The following is a 17,500-nucleotide window of genomic DNA, read 5'->3' on the forward strand; positions in this document are numbered from 1 at the left end:
ACAAATAGGCGCATTCTCCTCCTCTTCTGTCCCCTGCAACTCTTCCCCCAGGTCCTTAGTGTACAAGAGACAGCAGTACACACACACACAGGCTGTACTGTACCTGTCTGTGTCCTTGCTGACGTAGGGCCATGGAGGCTGGCTGTTGTTCTTCAGACCATAGAAGTCGGCCAGTATGTGTTCCTGGCTGTCTTCCAACCCAGCCTGATTACTGTTCACTATCTGTTTGATCACAGCGGTGGAGATGGGCACTGCACAGTGAGACGCACCCTCGTCCTCACTGCAAGAGAACACGCACGCACGCACGCACGCACGCACGCACAGACAGACAGACAGACAGACAGACAGACACAGACACAGACAGACAGACACAGACACAGACACACACACACACACACACACACACACACACACACACACACACAGGTTAGTCCTCAGCTAGTCCAGTGTGGGGTTGATTCCCATTGTCTGGGGGGAAGAGCCATGGTTAACTGGGGTCTAAAATGGAAACTAAAGCCATGGTTAACTGGGGTCTAAAATGGAAACTAAAGCCATGGTTAACTGGGGTCTAAAGTGGAAACCAGAGCCATGGTTAACTGGGGTCTAAAGTGGAAACCAAAGCCATGGTTAACTGGGGTCTAAAGTGGAAACCAAAGCCATGGTTAACTGGGGTCTAAAGTGGAAACCAAAGCCATGGTTCATTGGGGTCTAAAGTGGAAACCAAAGCCATGGTTAACTGGGGTCTAAAGTGGAAACCAAAGCCATGGTTAACTGGGGTCTAAAGTGGAAACCAGAGCCATGGTTAACTGGGGTCTAAAGTGGAAACCAGAGCCATGGTTAACTGGGGTCTAAAGTGGAAACCAGAGCCATGGTTAACTGGGGTCTAAAGTGGAAACTAAAGCCATGGTTAACTGGGGTCTAAAGTGGAAACCAAAGCCATGGTTAACTGGGGTCTAAAGTGGAAACAAAAGCCATGGTTAACTGGGGTCTAAAGTGGAAACTAAAGCCATGGTTAACTGGGGTCTAAAATGGAAACTAAAGCCATGGTTAACTGGGGTCTAAAGTGGAAACTAAAGCCATGGTTAACTGGGGTCTAAAGTGGAAACTAAAGCCATGGTTAACTGGGGTCTAAAGTGGAAACCAAAACCATGGTTAACTGGGGTCTAAAGCGGAAACGAAAGCCATGGTTAACTGGGGTCTAAAGTGGAAACCAGAGCCATGGTTAACTGGGGTCTAAAGTGGAAACCAAAGCCATGGTTAACTGGGGTCTAAAGTGGAAACCAAAGCCATGGTTAACTGGGGTCTAAAGTGGAAACCAAAGCCATGGTTAACTGGGGTCTAAAGTGGAAACCAAAGCCATGGTTAACTGGGGTCTAAAGTGGAAACCAGAGCCATGGTTAACTGGGGTCTAAAGTGGAAACCAAAGCCATGGTTAACTGGGGTCTAAAGTGGAAACCAAAGCCATGGTTAACTGGGGTCTAAAGTGGAAACCAAAGCCATGGTTAACTGGGGTCTAAAGTGGAAACCAAAGCCATGGTTAACTGGGGTCTAAAGTGGAAACCAAAGCCATGGTTAACTGGGGTCTAAAGTGGAAACCAAAGCCATGGTTAACTGGGGTCTAAAGTGGAAACCAAAGCCATGGTTAACTGGGGTCTAAAGTGGAAACCAAAGCCATGGTTAACTGGGGTCTAAAGTGGAAACCAGAGCCATGGTTAACTGGGGTCTAAAGTGGAAACCAAAGCCATGGTTAACTGGGGTCTAAAGTGGAAACTAAAGCCATGGTTAACTGGGGTCTAAAGTGGAAACCAAAGCCATGGTTAACTGGGGTCTAAAGTGGAAACCAAAGCCATGGTTAACTGGGGTCTAAAGTGGAAACCAGAGCCATGGTTAACTGGGGTCTAAAGTGGAAACCAAAGCCATGGTTAACTGGGGTCTAAAGTGGAAACCAAAGCCATGGTTAACTGGGGTCTAAAGTGGAAACCAAAGCCATGGTTAACTGGGGTCTAAAGTGGAAACCAAAGCCATGGTTAACTGGGGTCTAAAGTGGAAACCAGAGCCATGGTTAACTGGGGTCTAAAGTGGAAACTAAAGCCATGGTTAACTGGGGTCTAAAGTGGAAACCAAAGCCATGGTTAACTGGGGTCTAAAGTGGAAACCAAAGCCATGGTTAACTGGGGTCTAAAGTGGAAACCAAAGCCATGGTTAACTGGGGTCTAAAGTGGAAACCAGAGCCATGGTTAACTGGGGTCTAAAGTGGAAACCAAAGCCATGGTTAACTGGGGTCTAAAGTGGAAACCAAAGCCATGGTTAACTGGGGTCTAAAGTGGAAACCAAAGCCATGGTTAACTGGGGTCTAAAGTGGAAACCAAAGCCATGGTTAACTGGGGTCTAAAGTGGAAACCAAAGCCATGGTTAACTGGGGTCTAAAGTGGAAACCAAAGCCATGGTTAACTGGGGTCTAAAGTGGAAACTAAAGCCATGGTTAACTGGGGTCTAAAGTGGAAACCAAAGCCATGGTTAACTGGGGTCTAAAGTGGAAACCAAAGCCATGGTTAACTGGGGTCTAAAGTGGAAACCAAAGCCATGGTTAACTGGGGTCTAAAGTGGAAACCAAAGCCATGGTTAACTGGGTCGGGTGGTGGAGTTATTTCCTGCCAGGCCGGGTTTGTTTCAGCAGGTCTGGGATCAGAGAGGGTGACCCATCCTAGCAGCACTAAACCTCTAACCCTCCAGGATACGTTAGACCCAGACAACAGAATACCATGTCTTCAGAACCAGGACCACATCTACCTGTCACTCAACTGTCAGTTCTACTTGGACTGGGGAGACCCCTCCCCTCCCTCTCTCCCTCGCTCCCTCCCTCCCTCCCTCCCTCCCTCCCTCCCTCCCTCCCCTCCCCTCCCCACTATGTACTATGTAGGGAACAATGTGACATGTAGGACATTACAGTTCTGTCTGTCTGTCTGTCTGCTGTCTGTTGTTGTTGTCTTCTGTTGTTTTTTGTTGTCTGTCTGTCTGTCTGTCTGTCTGTCTGTCGGACCACAGCCCAGTCCCTTCCACAAACATTAAAAGCCACAACTATTCCTAATTACAGGGAAGGAAAGAGGAGATGGTGACCAGAGAACATCTGAAACAGACAGGTACTGAAGATGTAGGAGTGTAGAGGAGAGGAGAGGAGAGGGGAGGGGAGTGTAGAGGAGAGGAGAGGAGAGGTGGAGGGGAGGGGAGGGGAGGGGAGGGGAGGGGAGGGGAGAGGGGGTTAGTGTGGTGAATGAGTGGCTGTTAAGGTAGGGGACACTCTAAACTCGTGCTAGATAGTGGTCCAGTGGACATGAGCGTCTTGGATAATTGTTTGATAATTACTTTCTCTACATCTGACCCGGAGGACATGAAGGACTGACTGAGGGACTGGCTGAGGGACTGACGGACTGGCTGAGGGACTGACTGGAAGGTGAGGTGGTGGTGTGTTACCTGGTCTGGAAGGTGAGGTGGTGTGTTACCTGGCCTGGAAGGTGAGGTGGTGTGTTACCTGGCCTGGAAGGTGAGGTGGTGTGTTACCTGGTCTGGAAGGTGAGGTGGTGGTGTGTTACCTGGTCTGGAAGGTGAGGTGGTGTGTTACCTGGTCTGGAAGGTGAGGTGGTGTGTTACCTGGTCTGGAAGGTGAGGTGGTGGTGTGTTACCTGGTCTGGAAGGTGAGGTGGTGTGTTACCTGGCCTGGAAGGTGAGGTGGTGTGTTACCTGGTCTGGAAGGTGAGGTGGTGGTGTGTTACCTGGCCTGGAAGGTGAGGTGGTGTGTTACCTGTCCTGGAAGGTGAGGTGGTGGTGTGTTACCTGACCTGGAAGGTGAGGTGGTGGTGTGTTACCTGACCTGGAAGGTGAGGTGGTGGTGTGTTACCTGGCCTGGAAGGTGAGGTGGTGTGTTACCTGGCCTGGAAGGTGAAGTGGTGTGTTACCTGGTCTGGAAGGTGAGGTGGTGGTGTGTTACCTGGCCTGGAAGGTGAGGTGGTGGTGTGTTACCTGGTCTGGAAGGTGAGGTGGTGTGTTACCTGGCCTGGAAGGTGAGGTGGTGGTGAGTTACCTGGCCTGGAAGGTGAGGTGGTGTGTTACCTGGTCTGGAAGGTGAGGTGGTGGTGTGTTACCTGGTCTGGAAGGTGAGGTGGTGTGTTACCTGGCCTGGAAGGTGAGGTGGTGGTGTGTTACCTGGCCTGGAAGGTGAGGTGGTGGTGTGTTACCTGGCCTGGAAGGTGAGGTGGTGTGTTACCTGGTCTGGAAGGTGAGGTGGTGGTGTGTTACCTGGTCTGGAAGGTGAGGTGGTGTGTTACCTGGCCTGGAAGGTGAGGTGGTGGTGTGTTACCTGGCCTGGAAGGTGAGGTGGTGGTGTGTTACCTGGCCTGGAAGGTGAGGTGGTGGTGTGTTACCTGGCCTGGAAGGTGAGGTGGTGTGTTACCTGGTCTGGAAGGTGAGGTGGTGTGTTACCTGGTCTGGAAGGTGAGGTGGTGGTGTGTTATCTGGCCTGGAAGGTGAGGTGGTGTGTTACCTGGTCTGGAAGGTGAGGTGGTGTGTTACCTGGTCTGGAAGGTGAGGTGGTGGTGTGTTACCTGGTCTGGAAGGTGAGGTGGTGGTGTGTTACCTGGTCTGGAAGGTGAGGTGGTGTGTTACCTGGCCTGGAAGGTGAGGTGGTGTGTTACCTGGCCTGGAAGGTGAGGTGGTGGTGTGTTACCTGGCCTGGAAGGTGAGGAGGTGTGTTACCTGGCCTGGAAGGTGAGGTGGTGTGTTACCTGGCCTGGAAGGTGAAGTGGTGTGTTACCTGGTCTGGAAGGTGAGGTGGTGGTGTGTTACCTGGCCTGGAAGGTGAGGTGGTGTGTTACCTGGTCTGGAAGGTGAGGTGGTGGTGTGTTACCTGGTCTGGAAGGTGAGGTGGTGTGTTACCTGGCCTGGAAGGTGAGGTGGTGGTGTGTTACCTGGCCTGGAAGGTGAGGTGGTGTGTTACCTGGTCTGGAAGGTGAGGTGGTGGTGTGTTACCTGGTCTGGAAGGTGAGGTGGTGTGTTACCTGGTCTGGAAGGTGAGGTGGTGTGTTACCTGGTCTGGAAGGTGAGGTGGTGGTGTGTTACCTGGTCTGGAAGGTGAGGTGGTGTGTTACCTGGCCTGGAAGGTGAGGTGGTGTGTTACCTGGTCTGGAAGGTGAGGTGGTGGTGTGTTACCTGGCCTGGAAGGTGAGGTGGTGTGTTACCTGTCCTGGAAGGTGAGGTGGTGGTGTGTTACCTGACCTGGAAGGTGAGGTGGTGGTGTGTTACCTGACCTGGAAGGTGAGGTGGTGGTGTGTTACCTGGCCTGGAAGGTGAGGTGGTGTGTTACCTGGCCTGGAAGGTGAAGTGGTGTGTTACCTGGTCTGGAAGGTGAGGTGGTGGTGTGTTACCTGGCCTGGAAGGTGAGGTGGTGTGTTACCTGGCCTGGAAGGTGAGGTGGTGTGTTACCTGGTCTGGAAGGTGAGGTGGTGTGTTACCTGGTCTGGAAGGTGAGGTGGTGGTGTGTTACCTGGCCTGGAAGTTGAGGTGGTGGTGTGTTACCTGACCTGGAAGGTGAGGTGGCGGTGTGTTACCTGGCCTGGAAGGTGAGGTGGTGTGTTACCTGGTCTGGAAGGTGAGGTGGTGTGTTACCTGGTCTGGAAGGTGAGGTGGTGTGTTACCTGGTCTGGAAGGTGAGGTGGTGGTGTGTTACCTGGTCTGGAAGGTGAGGTGGTGGTGTGTTACCTGGTCTGGAAGGTGAGGTGGTGTGTTACCTGGCCTGGAAGGTGAGGTGGTGGTGTGTTACCTGGTCTGGAAGGTGAGGTGGTGTGTTACCTGGCCTGGAAGGTGAGGTGGTGGTGAGTTACCTGGCCTGGAAGGTGAGGTGGTGTGTTACCTGGTCTGGAAGGTGAGGTGGTGGTGTGTTACCTGGTCTGGAAGGTGAGGTGGTGTGTTACCTGGCCTGGAAGGTGAGGTGGTGGTGTGTTACCTGGCCTGGAAGGTGAGGTGGTGGTGTGTTACCTGGCCTGGAAGGTGAGGTGGTGTGTTACCTGGTCTGGAAGGTGAGGTGGTGTGTTACCTGGTCTGGAAGGTGAGGTGGTGGTGTGTTACCTGGCCTGGAAGTTGAGGTGGTGGTGTGTTACCTGACCTGGAAGGTGAGGTGGCGGTGTGTTACCTGGCCTGGAAGGTGAGGTGGTGTGTTACCTGGTCTGGAAGGTGAGGTGGTGTGTTACCTGGTCTGGAAGGTGAGGTGGTGTGTTACCTGGTCTGGAAGGTGAGGTGGTGTGTTACCTGGTCTGGAAGGTGAGGTGGTGTGTTACCTGGTCTGGAAGGTGAGGTGGTGGTGTGTTACCTGGTCTGGAAGGTGAGGTGGTGGTGTGTTACCTGGTCTGGAAGGTGAGGTGGTGTGTTACCTGGCCTGGAAGGTGAGGTGGTGTGTTACCTGGCCTGGAAGGTGAGGTGGTGGTGTGTTACCTGGCCTGGAAGGTGAGTGGAGGTGTGTTACCTGGCCTGGAAGGTGAGGTGGTGTGTTACCTGGCCTGGAAGGTGAGGTGGTGTGTTACCTGGTCTGGAAGGTGAGGTGGTGTGTTACCTGGTCTGGAAGGTGAGGTGGTGGTGTGTTACCTGGCCTGGAAGGTGAGGTGGTGTGTTACCTGGCCTGGAAGGTGAGGTGGTGTGTTACCTGGCCTGGAAGGTGAGGTGGTGGTGTGTTACCTGGCCTGGAAGGTGAGGTGGTGGTGTGTTACCTGGCCTGGAAGGTGAGGTGGTGGTGTGTTACCTGGCCTGGAAGGTGAGGTGGTGTGTCAGGTCGTTCTCAGTGTTCAGTAGTTGTTCCTGATGTCCCTGTCCCTGGATCAGTTGACTCTCTCTCTGCCCCAGACTTCTCTTCTCTGTGTGGATGATGACAGGGTCTGGAAGGTGGCTTCGCATCATGAACAGAGGACTAAATACCACCTGGAACAGAACAGGACACAGCTGTTAGAGAGACAGAGAGACAGAGAGAGAGAAAGAGAGAGAGAGAGAGACAGAGAGAGACAGAGAGAGACAGAGAGAAAGAGAGAGAGAGAAAGAGAGAGAAAGACAGAAACAGAGAGAAAGAGAGAGAAAGCAGAAAGAGGTTTGTTGTCAGGACAGTAGAGCAGTGAGGAGGCAGAAAGAGGTTTGTTGTCAGGACAGTAGAGCAGTGAGGAGGCAGAAAGAGGTCTGTTGTCAGGACAGTAGAGCAGTGAGGCGGCAGAAAGAGGTTTGTTGTCAGGACAGTAGAGCAGTGAGGCGGCAGAAAGAGGTTTGTTGTCAGGACAGTAGAGCAGTGAGGAGGCAGAAAGAGGTTTGTTGTCAGGACAGTAGAGCAGTGAGGAGGCAGAAAGAGGTTTGTTGTCAGGACAGTAGAGCAGTGAGGAGGCAGAAAGAGGTCTGTTGTCAGGACAGTAGAGCAGTGAGGAGGCAGAAAGAGGTTTGTTGTCAGGACAGTAGAGCAGTGAGGAGGCAGAAAGAGGTCTGTTGTCAGGACAGTAGAGCAGTGAGGAGGCAGAAAGAGGTTTGTTGTCAGGACAGTAGAGCAGTGAGGAGGCAGAAAGAGGTTTGTTGTCAGGACAGTAGAGCAGTGAGGAGGCAGAAAGAGGTCTGTTGTCAGGACAGTAGAGCAGTGAGGAGGCAGAAAGAGGTTTGTTGTCAGGACAGTAGAGCAGTGAGGAGGCAGAAAGAGGTCTGTTGTCAGGACAGTAGAGCAGTGAGGAGGCAGAAAGAGGTTTGTTGTCAGGACAGTAGAGCAGTGAGGAGGCAGAAAGAGGTTTGTTGTCAGGACAGTAGAGCAGTGAGGAGGCAGAAAGAGGTTTGTTGTCAGGACAGTAGAGCAGTGAGGAGGCAGAAAGAGGTTTGTTGTCAGGACAGTAGAGCAGTGAGGAGGCAGAAAGAGGTTTGTTGTCAGGACAGTAGAGCAGTGAGGAGGCAGAAAGAGGTTTGTTGTCAGGACAGTAGAGCAGTGAGGAGGCAGAAAGAGGTCTGTTGTCAGGACAGTAGAGTGACACTGGTCCCCAGTAGAGATCTGGTGGTCATGGGAAACAGTTCTTAATCTTCTCTCTCTATCTCTCTGTGTCTCCCCCTTCCTCTCTCTCTGTCTCCCCCTTCCTCTCTCTCTGTGTCTCCCCTTCCTCTCTCTCTGTGTCTCCCCCTTCCTCTCTCTCTGTGTCTCCCCCTTCCTCTCTCTCTGTCTCCCCCTTCCTCTCTCTCTGTGTCTCCCCTTCCTCTCTCTCTCTGTCTCCCCCTTCCTCTCTCTCTGTGTCTCCCCCTTCCTCTCTCTCTGTGTCTCCCCCTTCCTCTCTCTCTGTCTCCCCCTTCCTCTCTCTCTGTGTCTCCCCCTTCCTCTCTCTCTGTGTCTCCCCCTTCCTCTCTCTCTGTCTCCCCCTTCCTCTCTCTCTGTGTCTCCCCTTCCTCTCTCTCTCTGTCTCCCCCTTCCTCTCTCTCTGTGTCTCCCCCTTCCTCTCTCTCTGTGTCTCCCCCTTCCTCTCTCTCTGTGTCTCCCCCTTCCTCCCTCTCTGTGTCTCCCCCTTCCTCCCTCTCTGTGTCTCCCCCTTCCTCTCTCTGTGTCTCCCCCTTCCCTCTCTCTGTGTCTCCCCCTTCCCCTCTCTCTGTGTCTCCCCCTTCCCCTCTCTCTGTGTCTCCCCCTTCCCCTCTCTCTGTGTCTCCCCCTTCCTCTCTCTGTGTCTCCCCTTCCCCTCTCTCTCTGTCTCCCCTTCCCCTCTCTCTGTCTCCCCCTTCCTCTCTCTGTGTCTCCCCCTTCCCCTCTCTCTGTGTCTCCCCCTTCCCCTCTCTCTGTGTCTCCCCCTCTCTCTCTTTGTCTCCCCCTCTCTCTCTTTGTCTCCCCCTCTCTCTCCCCACCACAACCACCCTAATCTAACATAACACTGTCTTCCTGGCCTCACAGCACTGCAAACAGATCCATGTCATCCTCTTTCCTTTTCTCCTCAGAGACAGACAGCGGTAGAAATCAATGCCTCCGTATGGACGTGCGTGCGCGCGTGCGTCTTGCGTGTGTGCGTGTGTGTGCGTCCTAGCTATGAGGTGGTACTGTAATCAAAGCCAAACCGTTGTGGTTACTGAAAGGAAGCCGGAGAAAGAGAGACAGACACAGAGAGAGAGAGAGAGAGAGAGAGAGACAGACACACAGAGAGAGAGAGAGAGAGAGAGAGAGACAGAGAGAGAGAGAGAGACAGAGAAACAGAGAGAGAGAGAGAGAGAGAGAGAGAGACAGACACAGAGAGAGAGAGAGAGACAGAGAGAGAGACAGAGAGATCTGTTGGAATATTGTCACCACTGTGGGTGTCAGTCTGAGTGATGTTGTGGCACTGCAACCCAAAATAACTAGAGATAAACCCTGTCTGTGTCTGGACTCTGGGAAACAACTGATGGACTTACAGGACGGTGTCAGTTAGAGGACGGTGTTAGTTAGAGGACGGTGTCAGTTAGAGGATGGTGTCAGTTAGCGGACGGTGTTAGTTAGAGGATGGTGTCAGTTAGAGGATGGTGTCAGTTAGAGGACGGTGTCAGTTAGAGGACGGTGTTAGTTAGAGGACGGTGTCAGTTAGAGGATGGTGTCAGTTAGAGGACGGTGTTAGTTAGAGGATGGTGTCAGTTAGAGGATGGTGTCAGTTAGAGGACGGTGTCAGTTAGGAGGACGGTGTTAGTTAGAGGACGGTGTCAGTTAGAGGACGGTGTCAGTTAGAGGACGGTGTTAGTTAGAGGACGGTGTTAGTTAGAGGACGGTGTTAGTTAGAGGACGGTGTCAGTTAGAGGACGGTGTTAGTTAGAGGACGGTGTCAGTTAGAGGACGGTGTTAGTTAGAGGATGGTGTTAGTTAGAGGATGGTGTCAGTTAGAGGATGGTGTTAGTTAGAGGATGGTGTTAGTTAGAGGATGGTGTCAGTTAGAGGATGGTGTTAGTTAGAGGATGGTGTTAGTTAGAGGATGGTGTTAGAGGATGGTGTTAGTTAGAGGATGGTGTTAGTTAGAGGATGGTGTTAGTTAGAGGATGGTGTTAGAGGACGGTGTTAGTTAGAGGACGGTGTCAGTTAGAGGACGGTGTCAGTTAGAGGACGGTGTCAGTTAGAGGACGGTGTTAGTTAGAGGACGGTGTCAGTTAGAGGACGGTGTCAGTTAGAGGACGGTGTTAGTTAGAGGATGGTGTCAGTTAGAGGATGGTGTTAGTTAGAGGATGGTGTCAGTTAGAGGATTGTGTTAGTTAGAGGACGGTGTCAGTTAGAGGACGGTGTCAGTTAGAGGATGGTGTTAGTTAGAGGACGGTGTTAGTTAGAGGACGGTGTTAGTTAGAGGACGGTGTTAGAGAATGGTGTTAGTTAGAGGACGGTGTTAGAGGACGGTGTCAGTTAGAGGACGGTGTTAGAGAACGGTGTTAGTTAGAGTATGGTGTCAGTTAGAGGATGGTGTCAGTTAGAGGATGGTGTTAGAGAACGGTGTTAGTTAGAGTATGGTGTCAGTTAGAGGATGGTGTCAGTTAGAGGATGGTGTTAGTTAGAGGACGGTGTTAGTTAGAGGACGGTGTTAGTTAGAGGATGGTGTTAGTTAGAGGATGGTGTTAGTTAGAGGACGGTGTTAGTTAGAGGACGGTGTTAGTTAGAGGATGGTGTTAGAGGACGGTGTTAGTTAGAGGATGGTGTCAGTTAGAACACGGTGTTAGATGATGGTGTCAGTTAGAGGACGGTGTTAGAGGATGGTGTTAGTTAGAGGATGGTGTTAGAGGATGGTGTTAGAGGACGGTGTTAGTTAGAGGATGGTGTTAATTAGAGGATGGTGTTAGTTAGAGGACGGTGTTAGTTAGAGGACGGTGTTAGAGGATGGTGTCAGTTAGAGGACGGTGTTAGTTAGAGGACGGTGTTAGTCAGAGGACGGTGTTAGTTAGAGGACGGTGTTAGAGGATGGTGTCAGAGGACGGTGTTAGTTAGAGGATGGTGTTAGTTAGAGAATGGTGTTAGTTAGAGGACGGTGTAAGTTAGAGGACGGTGTTAGTTAGAGAACGGTGTTAGTTAGAGGACGGTGTCAGTTAGAGGACGGTGTCAGTTAGAGGACGGTGTCAGTTAGAGGACGGTGTCAGTTAGAGGATGGTGTTAGAGAACGGTGTTAGTTAGAGGACGGTGTCAGTAAGAGGACGGTGTCAGTAAGAGGACGGTGTTAGTTAGAGGATGGTGTTATTTAGAGGATGGTGTTAGTTAGAGGATGGTGTCAGTTAGAGGATGGTGTTAGAGGATGGTGTTAGTTAGAGGACGGTGTTAGTTAGAGGACGGTGTTAGTTAGAGGACGGTGTCAGTTAGAGGATGGTGTTAGAGGATGGTGTTAGTTAGAGGATGGTGTTAGAGGACGGTGTTAGTTAGAGGACGGTGTTAGTTAGAGGACGGTGTTAGTTAAAGGATGGTGTTAGTTAGAGGATGGTGTTAGTTAGAGGACGGTGTTAGTTAGAGGATGGTGTCAGTTAGAGGACGGTGTTAGTTAGAGGATGGTGTTAGAGGACGGTGTCAGTTAGAGGATGGTGTCAGTTAGAGGATGGTGTTAGTTAAAGGATGGTGTTAGTTAGAGGATGGTGTTAGAGGATGGTGTTAGTTAGAGGATGGTGTTAGTTAGAGGATGGTGTTAGTTAGAGGACGGTGTCAGAGGATGGTGTTAGTGAGAGGATGGTGTTAGAGGATGGTGTTAGTTAGAGGATGGTGTTAGTTAGAGGACGGTGTTAGTTAGAGGATGGTGTTAGTTAGAGGATGGTGTTAGTTAAAGGATGGTGTTAGTTAGAGGATGGTGTTAGTTAAAGGATGGTGTTAGTTAGAGGATGGTGTTAGTTAGAGGACGGTGTCAGAAAATGGTGTTAGTGAGAGGATGGTGTTAGAGGATGGTGTTAGTTAGAGGATGGTGTTAGAGGATGGTGTTAGTTAGAAGATGGTGTTAGTTAAAGGATGGTGTTAGTTAGAGGACGGTGTCAGAGGATGGTGTTAGTGAGAGGATGGTGTTAGAGGATGGTGTTAGTTAAAGGATGGTGTTAGTTAGAGGATGGTGTTAGTTAGAGGACGGTGTCAGAGGATGGTGTTAGTGAGAGGATGGTGTTAGAGGATGGTGTTAGTTAGAGGATGGTGTTAGAGGATGGTGTTAGTTAGAGTATGGTGTTAGTTAGAGGACGGTGTCAGAGGATGGTGTTAGTGAGAGGATGGTGTTAGAGGATGGTGTTAGTTAGAGGATGGTGTTAGTTAGAGGATGGTGTTAGTTAGAGTATGGTGTTAGAGTTACAGTATATATGGACTAGGGACCCTCTGGGCCCTGGTAGAAAGTAGTGCACTACATAGGGAATAAGGTACCATATCAGACCCTACCCTGGATGTCTGTACTCACCACTCTCTGCTGCATGTGAGAGTCCGTTTCCATGGTGATCAGGGTGCACCACACGTAGAGCAACGAGCCGCTGGAACAAGGCACCTGTCAGGAGACCAGAGAGAACAGGTACTATACACACCATCCTATATAACTACTGTCTATACACACCATCCTATATAACTACTGTCTATACACACCATCCTATATAACTACTGTCTATACACACCATCCTATATAACTACTGTCTATACACACCATCCTATATAACTACTGTCTATACACACCATCCTATATAACTACTGTCTATACACACCATCCTATATAACTACTGTCTATACACACCATCCTATATAACTACTGTCTATACACACCATCCTATATAACTACTGTCTATACTGTCTATACACACCATCCTATATAACTACTGTCTATACACACCATCCTATATAACTACTGTCTATACACACCATCCTATATAACTACTGTCTATACTGTCTATACACACCATCCTATATAACTACTGTCTATACACACCATCCTATATAACTACTGTCTATACACACCATCCTATATAACTACTGTCTATACACACCATCCTATATAACTACTGTCTATACACACCATCCTATATAACTACTGTCTATACACACCATCCTATATAACTACTGTCTATACACACCATCCTGTATAACTACTGTCTATACACACCATCCTATATAACTACTGTCTATACACACCATCCTATATAACTACTGTCTATACACACCATCCTATATAACTACTGTCTATACACACCATCCTATATAACTACTGTCTATACACACCATCCTATATAACTACTGTCTATACTGTCTATACACACCATCCTATATAACTACTGTCTATACACACCATCCTATATAACTACTGTCTATACACACCATCCTGTATAACTACTGTCTATACACACCATCCTATATAACTACTGTCTATACACACCATCCTATATAACTACTGTCTATACACACCATCCTGTATAACTACTGTCTATACACACCATCCTATATAACTACTGTCTATACACACCATCCTATATAACTACTGTCTATACACACCATCCTATATAACTACTGTCTATACACACCATCCTATATAACTACTGTCTATACACACCATCCTATATAACTACTGTCTATACTGTCTATACACACCATCCTATATAACTACTGTCTATACACACCATCCTATATAACTACTGTCTATACACACCATCCTATATAACTACTGTCTATACACACCATCCTATATAACTACTGTCTATACACACCATCCTATATAACTACTGTCTATACACACCATCCTGTATAACATACTGTCTATACACACCATCCTATATAACTACTGTCTATACACACCATCCTATATAACTACTGTCTATACACACCATCCTATATAACTACTGTCTATACACACCATCCTATATAACTACTGTCTATACACACCATCCTATATAACTACTGTCTATACACACCATCCTATATAACTACTGTCTATACACACCATCCTATATAACTACTGTCTATACACACCATCCTATATAACTACTGTCTATACTGTCTATACACACCATCCTATATAACTACTGTCTATACACACCATCCTATATAACTACTGTCTATACACACCATCCTATATAACTACTGTCTATACACACCATCCTATATAACTACTGTCTATACACACCATCCTATATAACTACTGTCTATACACACCATCCTATGTAACTACTGTCTATACACACCATCCTATATAACTACTGTCTATACACACCATCCTATATAACTACTGTCTATACACACCATCCTATATAACTACTGTCTATACACACCATCCTATATAACAGTACTGTCTATACACACCATCCTATATAACTACTGTCTATACACACCATCCTATATAACTACTGTCTATACACACCTTTTCTATTCATATACTGAATATAGCATTATATAGTATTACTGCACTGTTGAGCCAGAACAGAAACACAAGCATTTAGCTGGGTATTACTGTTGGAGCTAGAAACACAAGCATTTAGCTAGGTATTACTGTACTGTTGGAGCTAGAAACACAAGCATTTAGCTAGGTATTCCTGTTGGAGCTAGAAACACAAGCATTTAGCTAGGTATTCCTGTTGGAGCTAGAAACACAAGCATTTAGCTAGGTATTACTGTTGGAGCTAGAAACACAAGCATTTAGCTAGGGATTACTGTTGGAGCTAGAAACACAAGCATTTAGCTAGGTATTACTGTTGGAGCCAGAAACACAAGCATTTAGCTAGATATTACTGTTGGAGCTAGAAACACAAGCATTTAGCTAGGTATTACTGTTGGAGCTAGAAACACAAGCATTTAGCTGGGTATCACTGTTGGAGCTAGAAACACAAGCATTTAGCTAGATATTACTGTTGGAGCTAGAAACACAAGCATTTAGCTAGGTATTACTGTTGGAGCTAGAAACACAAGCATTTAGCTAGATATTACTGTTGGAGCTAGAAACACAAGCATTTAGCTGGGTATTACTGTTGGAGCTAGAAACACAAGCATTTAGCTGGGTATCACTGTTGGAGCTAGAAACACAAGCATTTAGCTAGGTATAACTGTTGGAGCTAGAAACACAAGCATTTAGGCTAGGTATTACTGTTGAAGCCAGAAACACAAGCATTTAGCTAGGTATTACTGTTGGAGCTAGAAACACAAGCATTTAGCTAGGTATTCCTGTTGGAGCTAGAAACACAAGCATTTAGCTAGGTATTACTGTTGGAGCTAGAAACACAAGCATTTAGCTGGGTATTACTGTTGGAGCTAGAAACACAAGCATTTAGCTAGGTATTACTGTTGGAGCCAGAAACACAAGCATTTAGCTAGATATTACTGTTGGAGCTAGAAACACAAGCATTTAGCTAGATATTACTGTTGGAGCTAGAAACACAAGCATTTAGCTGGGTATTACTGTTGGAGCTAGAAACACAAGCATTTAGCTGGGTATCACTGTTGGAGGTAGAAACACAAGCATTTAGCTAGGTATAACTGTTGGAGCTAGAAACACAAGCATTTAGGCTAGGTATTACTGTTGAAGCCAGAAACACAAGCATTTAGCTAGGTATTACTGTTGGAGCTAGAAACACAAGCATTTAGCTAGGTATTCCTGTTGGAGCTAGAAACACAAGCATTTAGCTAGGTATTACTGTTGGAGCTAGAAACACAAGCATTTAGCTGGGTATTACTGTTGGAGCTAGAAACACAAGCATTTAGCTAGGTATTACTGTTGGAGCCAGAAACACAAGCATTTAGCTAGATATTACTGTTGGAGCTAGAAACACAAGCATTTAGCTGGGTATTACTGTTGGAGCTAGAAACACAAGTATTTAGCTAGATATTACTGTTGGAGCTAGAAACACAAGCATTTAGGCTAGGTATTACTGTTGGAGCCAGAAACACAAGCATTTAGCTAGGTATTACTGTTGGAGCTAGAAACACACGCATTTAGCTAGGTATTACTGTTGGAGCTAGAAACACAAGCATTTAGCTAGGTATTACTGTACTGTTGGAGCTAGAAACACAAGCATTTAGCTAGGTATTACTGTTGGAGCTAGAAACACAAGCATTTAGCTGGGTATTACTGTTGGAGCTAGAAACACAAGCATTTAGCTAGGTATTACTGTTGGAGCTAGAAACACAAGCATTTAGCTGGGTATTACTGTTGGAGCTAGAAACACAAGCATTTAGCTGGGTATTACTGTTGGAGCTAGAAACACAAGCATTTAGCTAGGTATTACTGTTGGAGCTAGAAACACAAGCATTTAGCTAGATATTACTGTTGGAGCCAGAAACACAAGCATTTAGCTAGGTATTACTGTTGGAGCTAGAAACACAAGCATTTAGCTAGGTATTACTGTTGGAGCTAGAAACACAAGCATTTAGCTAGGTATTACTGTTGGAGCTAGAAACACAAGCATTTAGCTGGGTATTACTGTTGGAGCTAGAAACACAAGCATTTAGCTGGGTATTACTGTTGGAGCTAGAAACACAAGCATTTAGCTGGGTATTACTGTTGGAGCTAGAAACACAAGCATTTAGCTAGGGATTACTGTTGGAGCTAGAAACACAAGCATTTAGCTAGGTATTACTGTTGGAGCTAGAAACACAAGCATTTAGCTAGGTATTACTGTACTGTTGGAGCTAGAAACACAAGCATTTAGCTAGGTATTACTGTTGGAGCTAGAAACACAAGCATTTAGCTAGGTATTACTGTTGGAGCTAGAAACACAAGCATTTAGCTAGGTATTACTGTTGGAGCTAGAAACACAAGCATTTAGCTGGGTATTACTGTTGGAGCTAGAAACACAAGCATTTAGCTAGGTATTACTGTTGGAGCTAGAAACACAAGCATTTAGCTAGGTATTACTGTTGGAGCTAGAAACACAAGCATTTAGCTAGGTATTACTGTTGGAGCTAGAAACACAAGCATTTAGCTGGGTATTACTGTTGGAGCTAGAAACACAAGCATTTAGCTAGGTATTACTGTTGGAGCTAGAAACACAAGCATTTAGCTGGGTATTACTGTTGGAGCTAGAAACACAAGCATTTAGCTGGGTATTACTGTTGGAGCTAGAAACACAAGCATTTAGCTGGGTATTACTGTTGGAGCTAGAAACACAAGCATTTAGCTAGGTATTACTGTTGGAGCTAGAAACACAAGCATTTAGCTAGGTATTACTGTTGGAGCTAGAAACACAAGCATTTAGCTAGATATTACTGTTGGAGCCAGAAACACAAGCATTTAGCTAGGTATTACTGTTGGAGCTAGAAACACAAGCATTTAGCTAGGTATTACTGTTGGAGCTAGAAACACAAGCATTTAGCTAGGTATTACTGTTGGAGCTAGAAACACAAGCATTTAGCTAGGTATTACTGTTGGAGCTAGAAACACAAGCATTTAGCTAGGTATTACTGTTGGAGCTAGAAACACAAGCATTTAGCTGGGTATTACTGTTGGAGCTAGAAACACAAGCATTTAGCTAGGTATTACTGTTGGAGCTAGAAACACAAGCATTTAGCTAGGTATTACTGTTGGAGCCAGAAACACAAGCA

The 17,500-nt window shown here is 47.3% G+C and overlaps 1 protein-coding gene across 1 annotated transcript in view; it reads right to left on the minus strand.

Moving 5' to 3' along the window:
• The window catches only part of LOC106593635 (vacuolar protein sorting-associated protein 13B), a 64,883-nt gene that overhangs the window by 45,811 nt on the left and 1,572 nt on the right, over positions 1 to 17,500 (minus strand). Inside the window, exons 2-4 of the mRNA XM_045713434.1 lie at positions 12,390 to 12,473; positions 6,785 to 6,960; positions 104 to 280 (exon numbers count right to left, since the gene is read on the minus strand). Of these exons, the coding sequence (XP_045569390.1) occupies positions 104 to 280; positions 6,785 to 6,960; positions 12,390 to 12,473 (437 nt within the window). The remainder of the gene's footprint in view (positions 1 to 103; positions 281 to 6,784; positions 6,961 to 12,389; positions 12,474 to 17,500) is intronic.

This window comes from Salmo salar, unplaced genomic scaffold (assembly GCF_905237065.1).
Source record: "Salmo salar unplaced genomic scaffold, Ssal_v3.1, whole genome shotgun sequence".
NCBI classification, from domain to species: domain Eukaryota; kingdom Metazoa; phylum Chordata; class Actinopteri; order Salmoniformes; family Salmonidae; genus Salmo; species Salmo salar.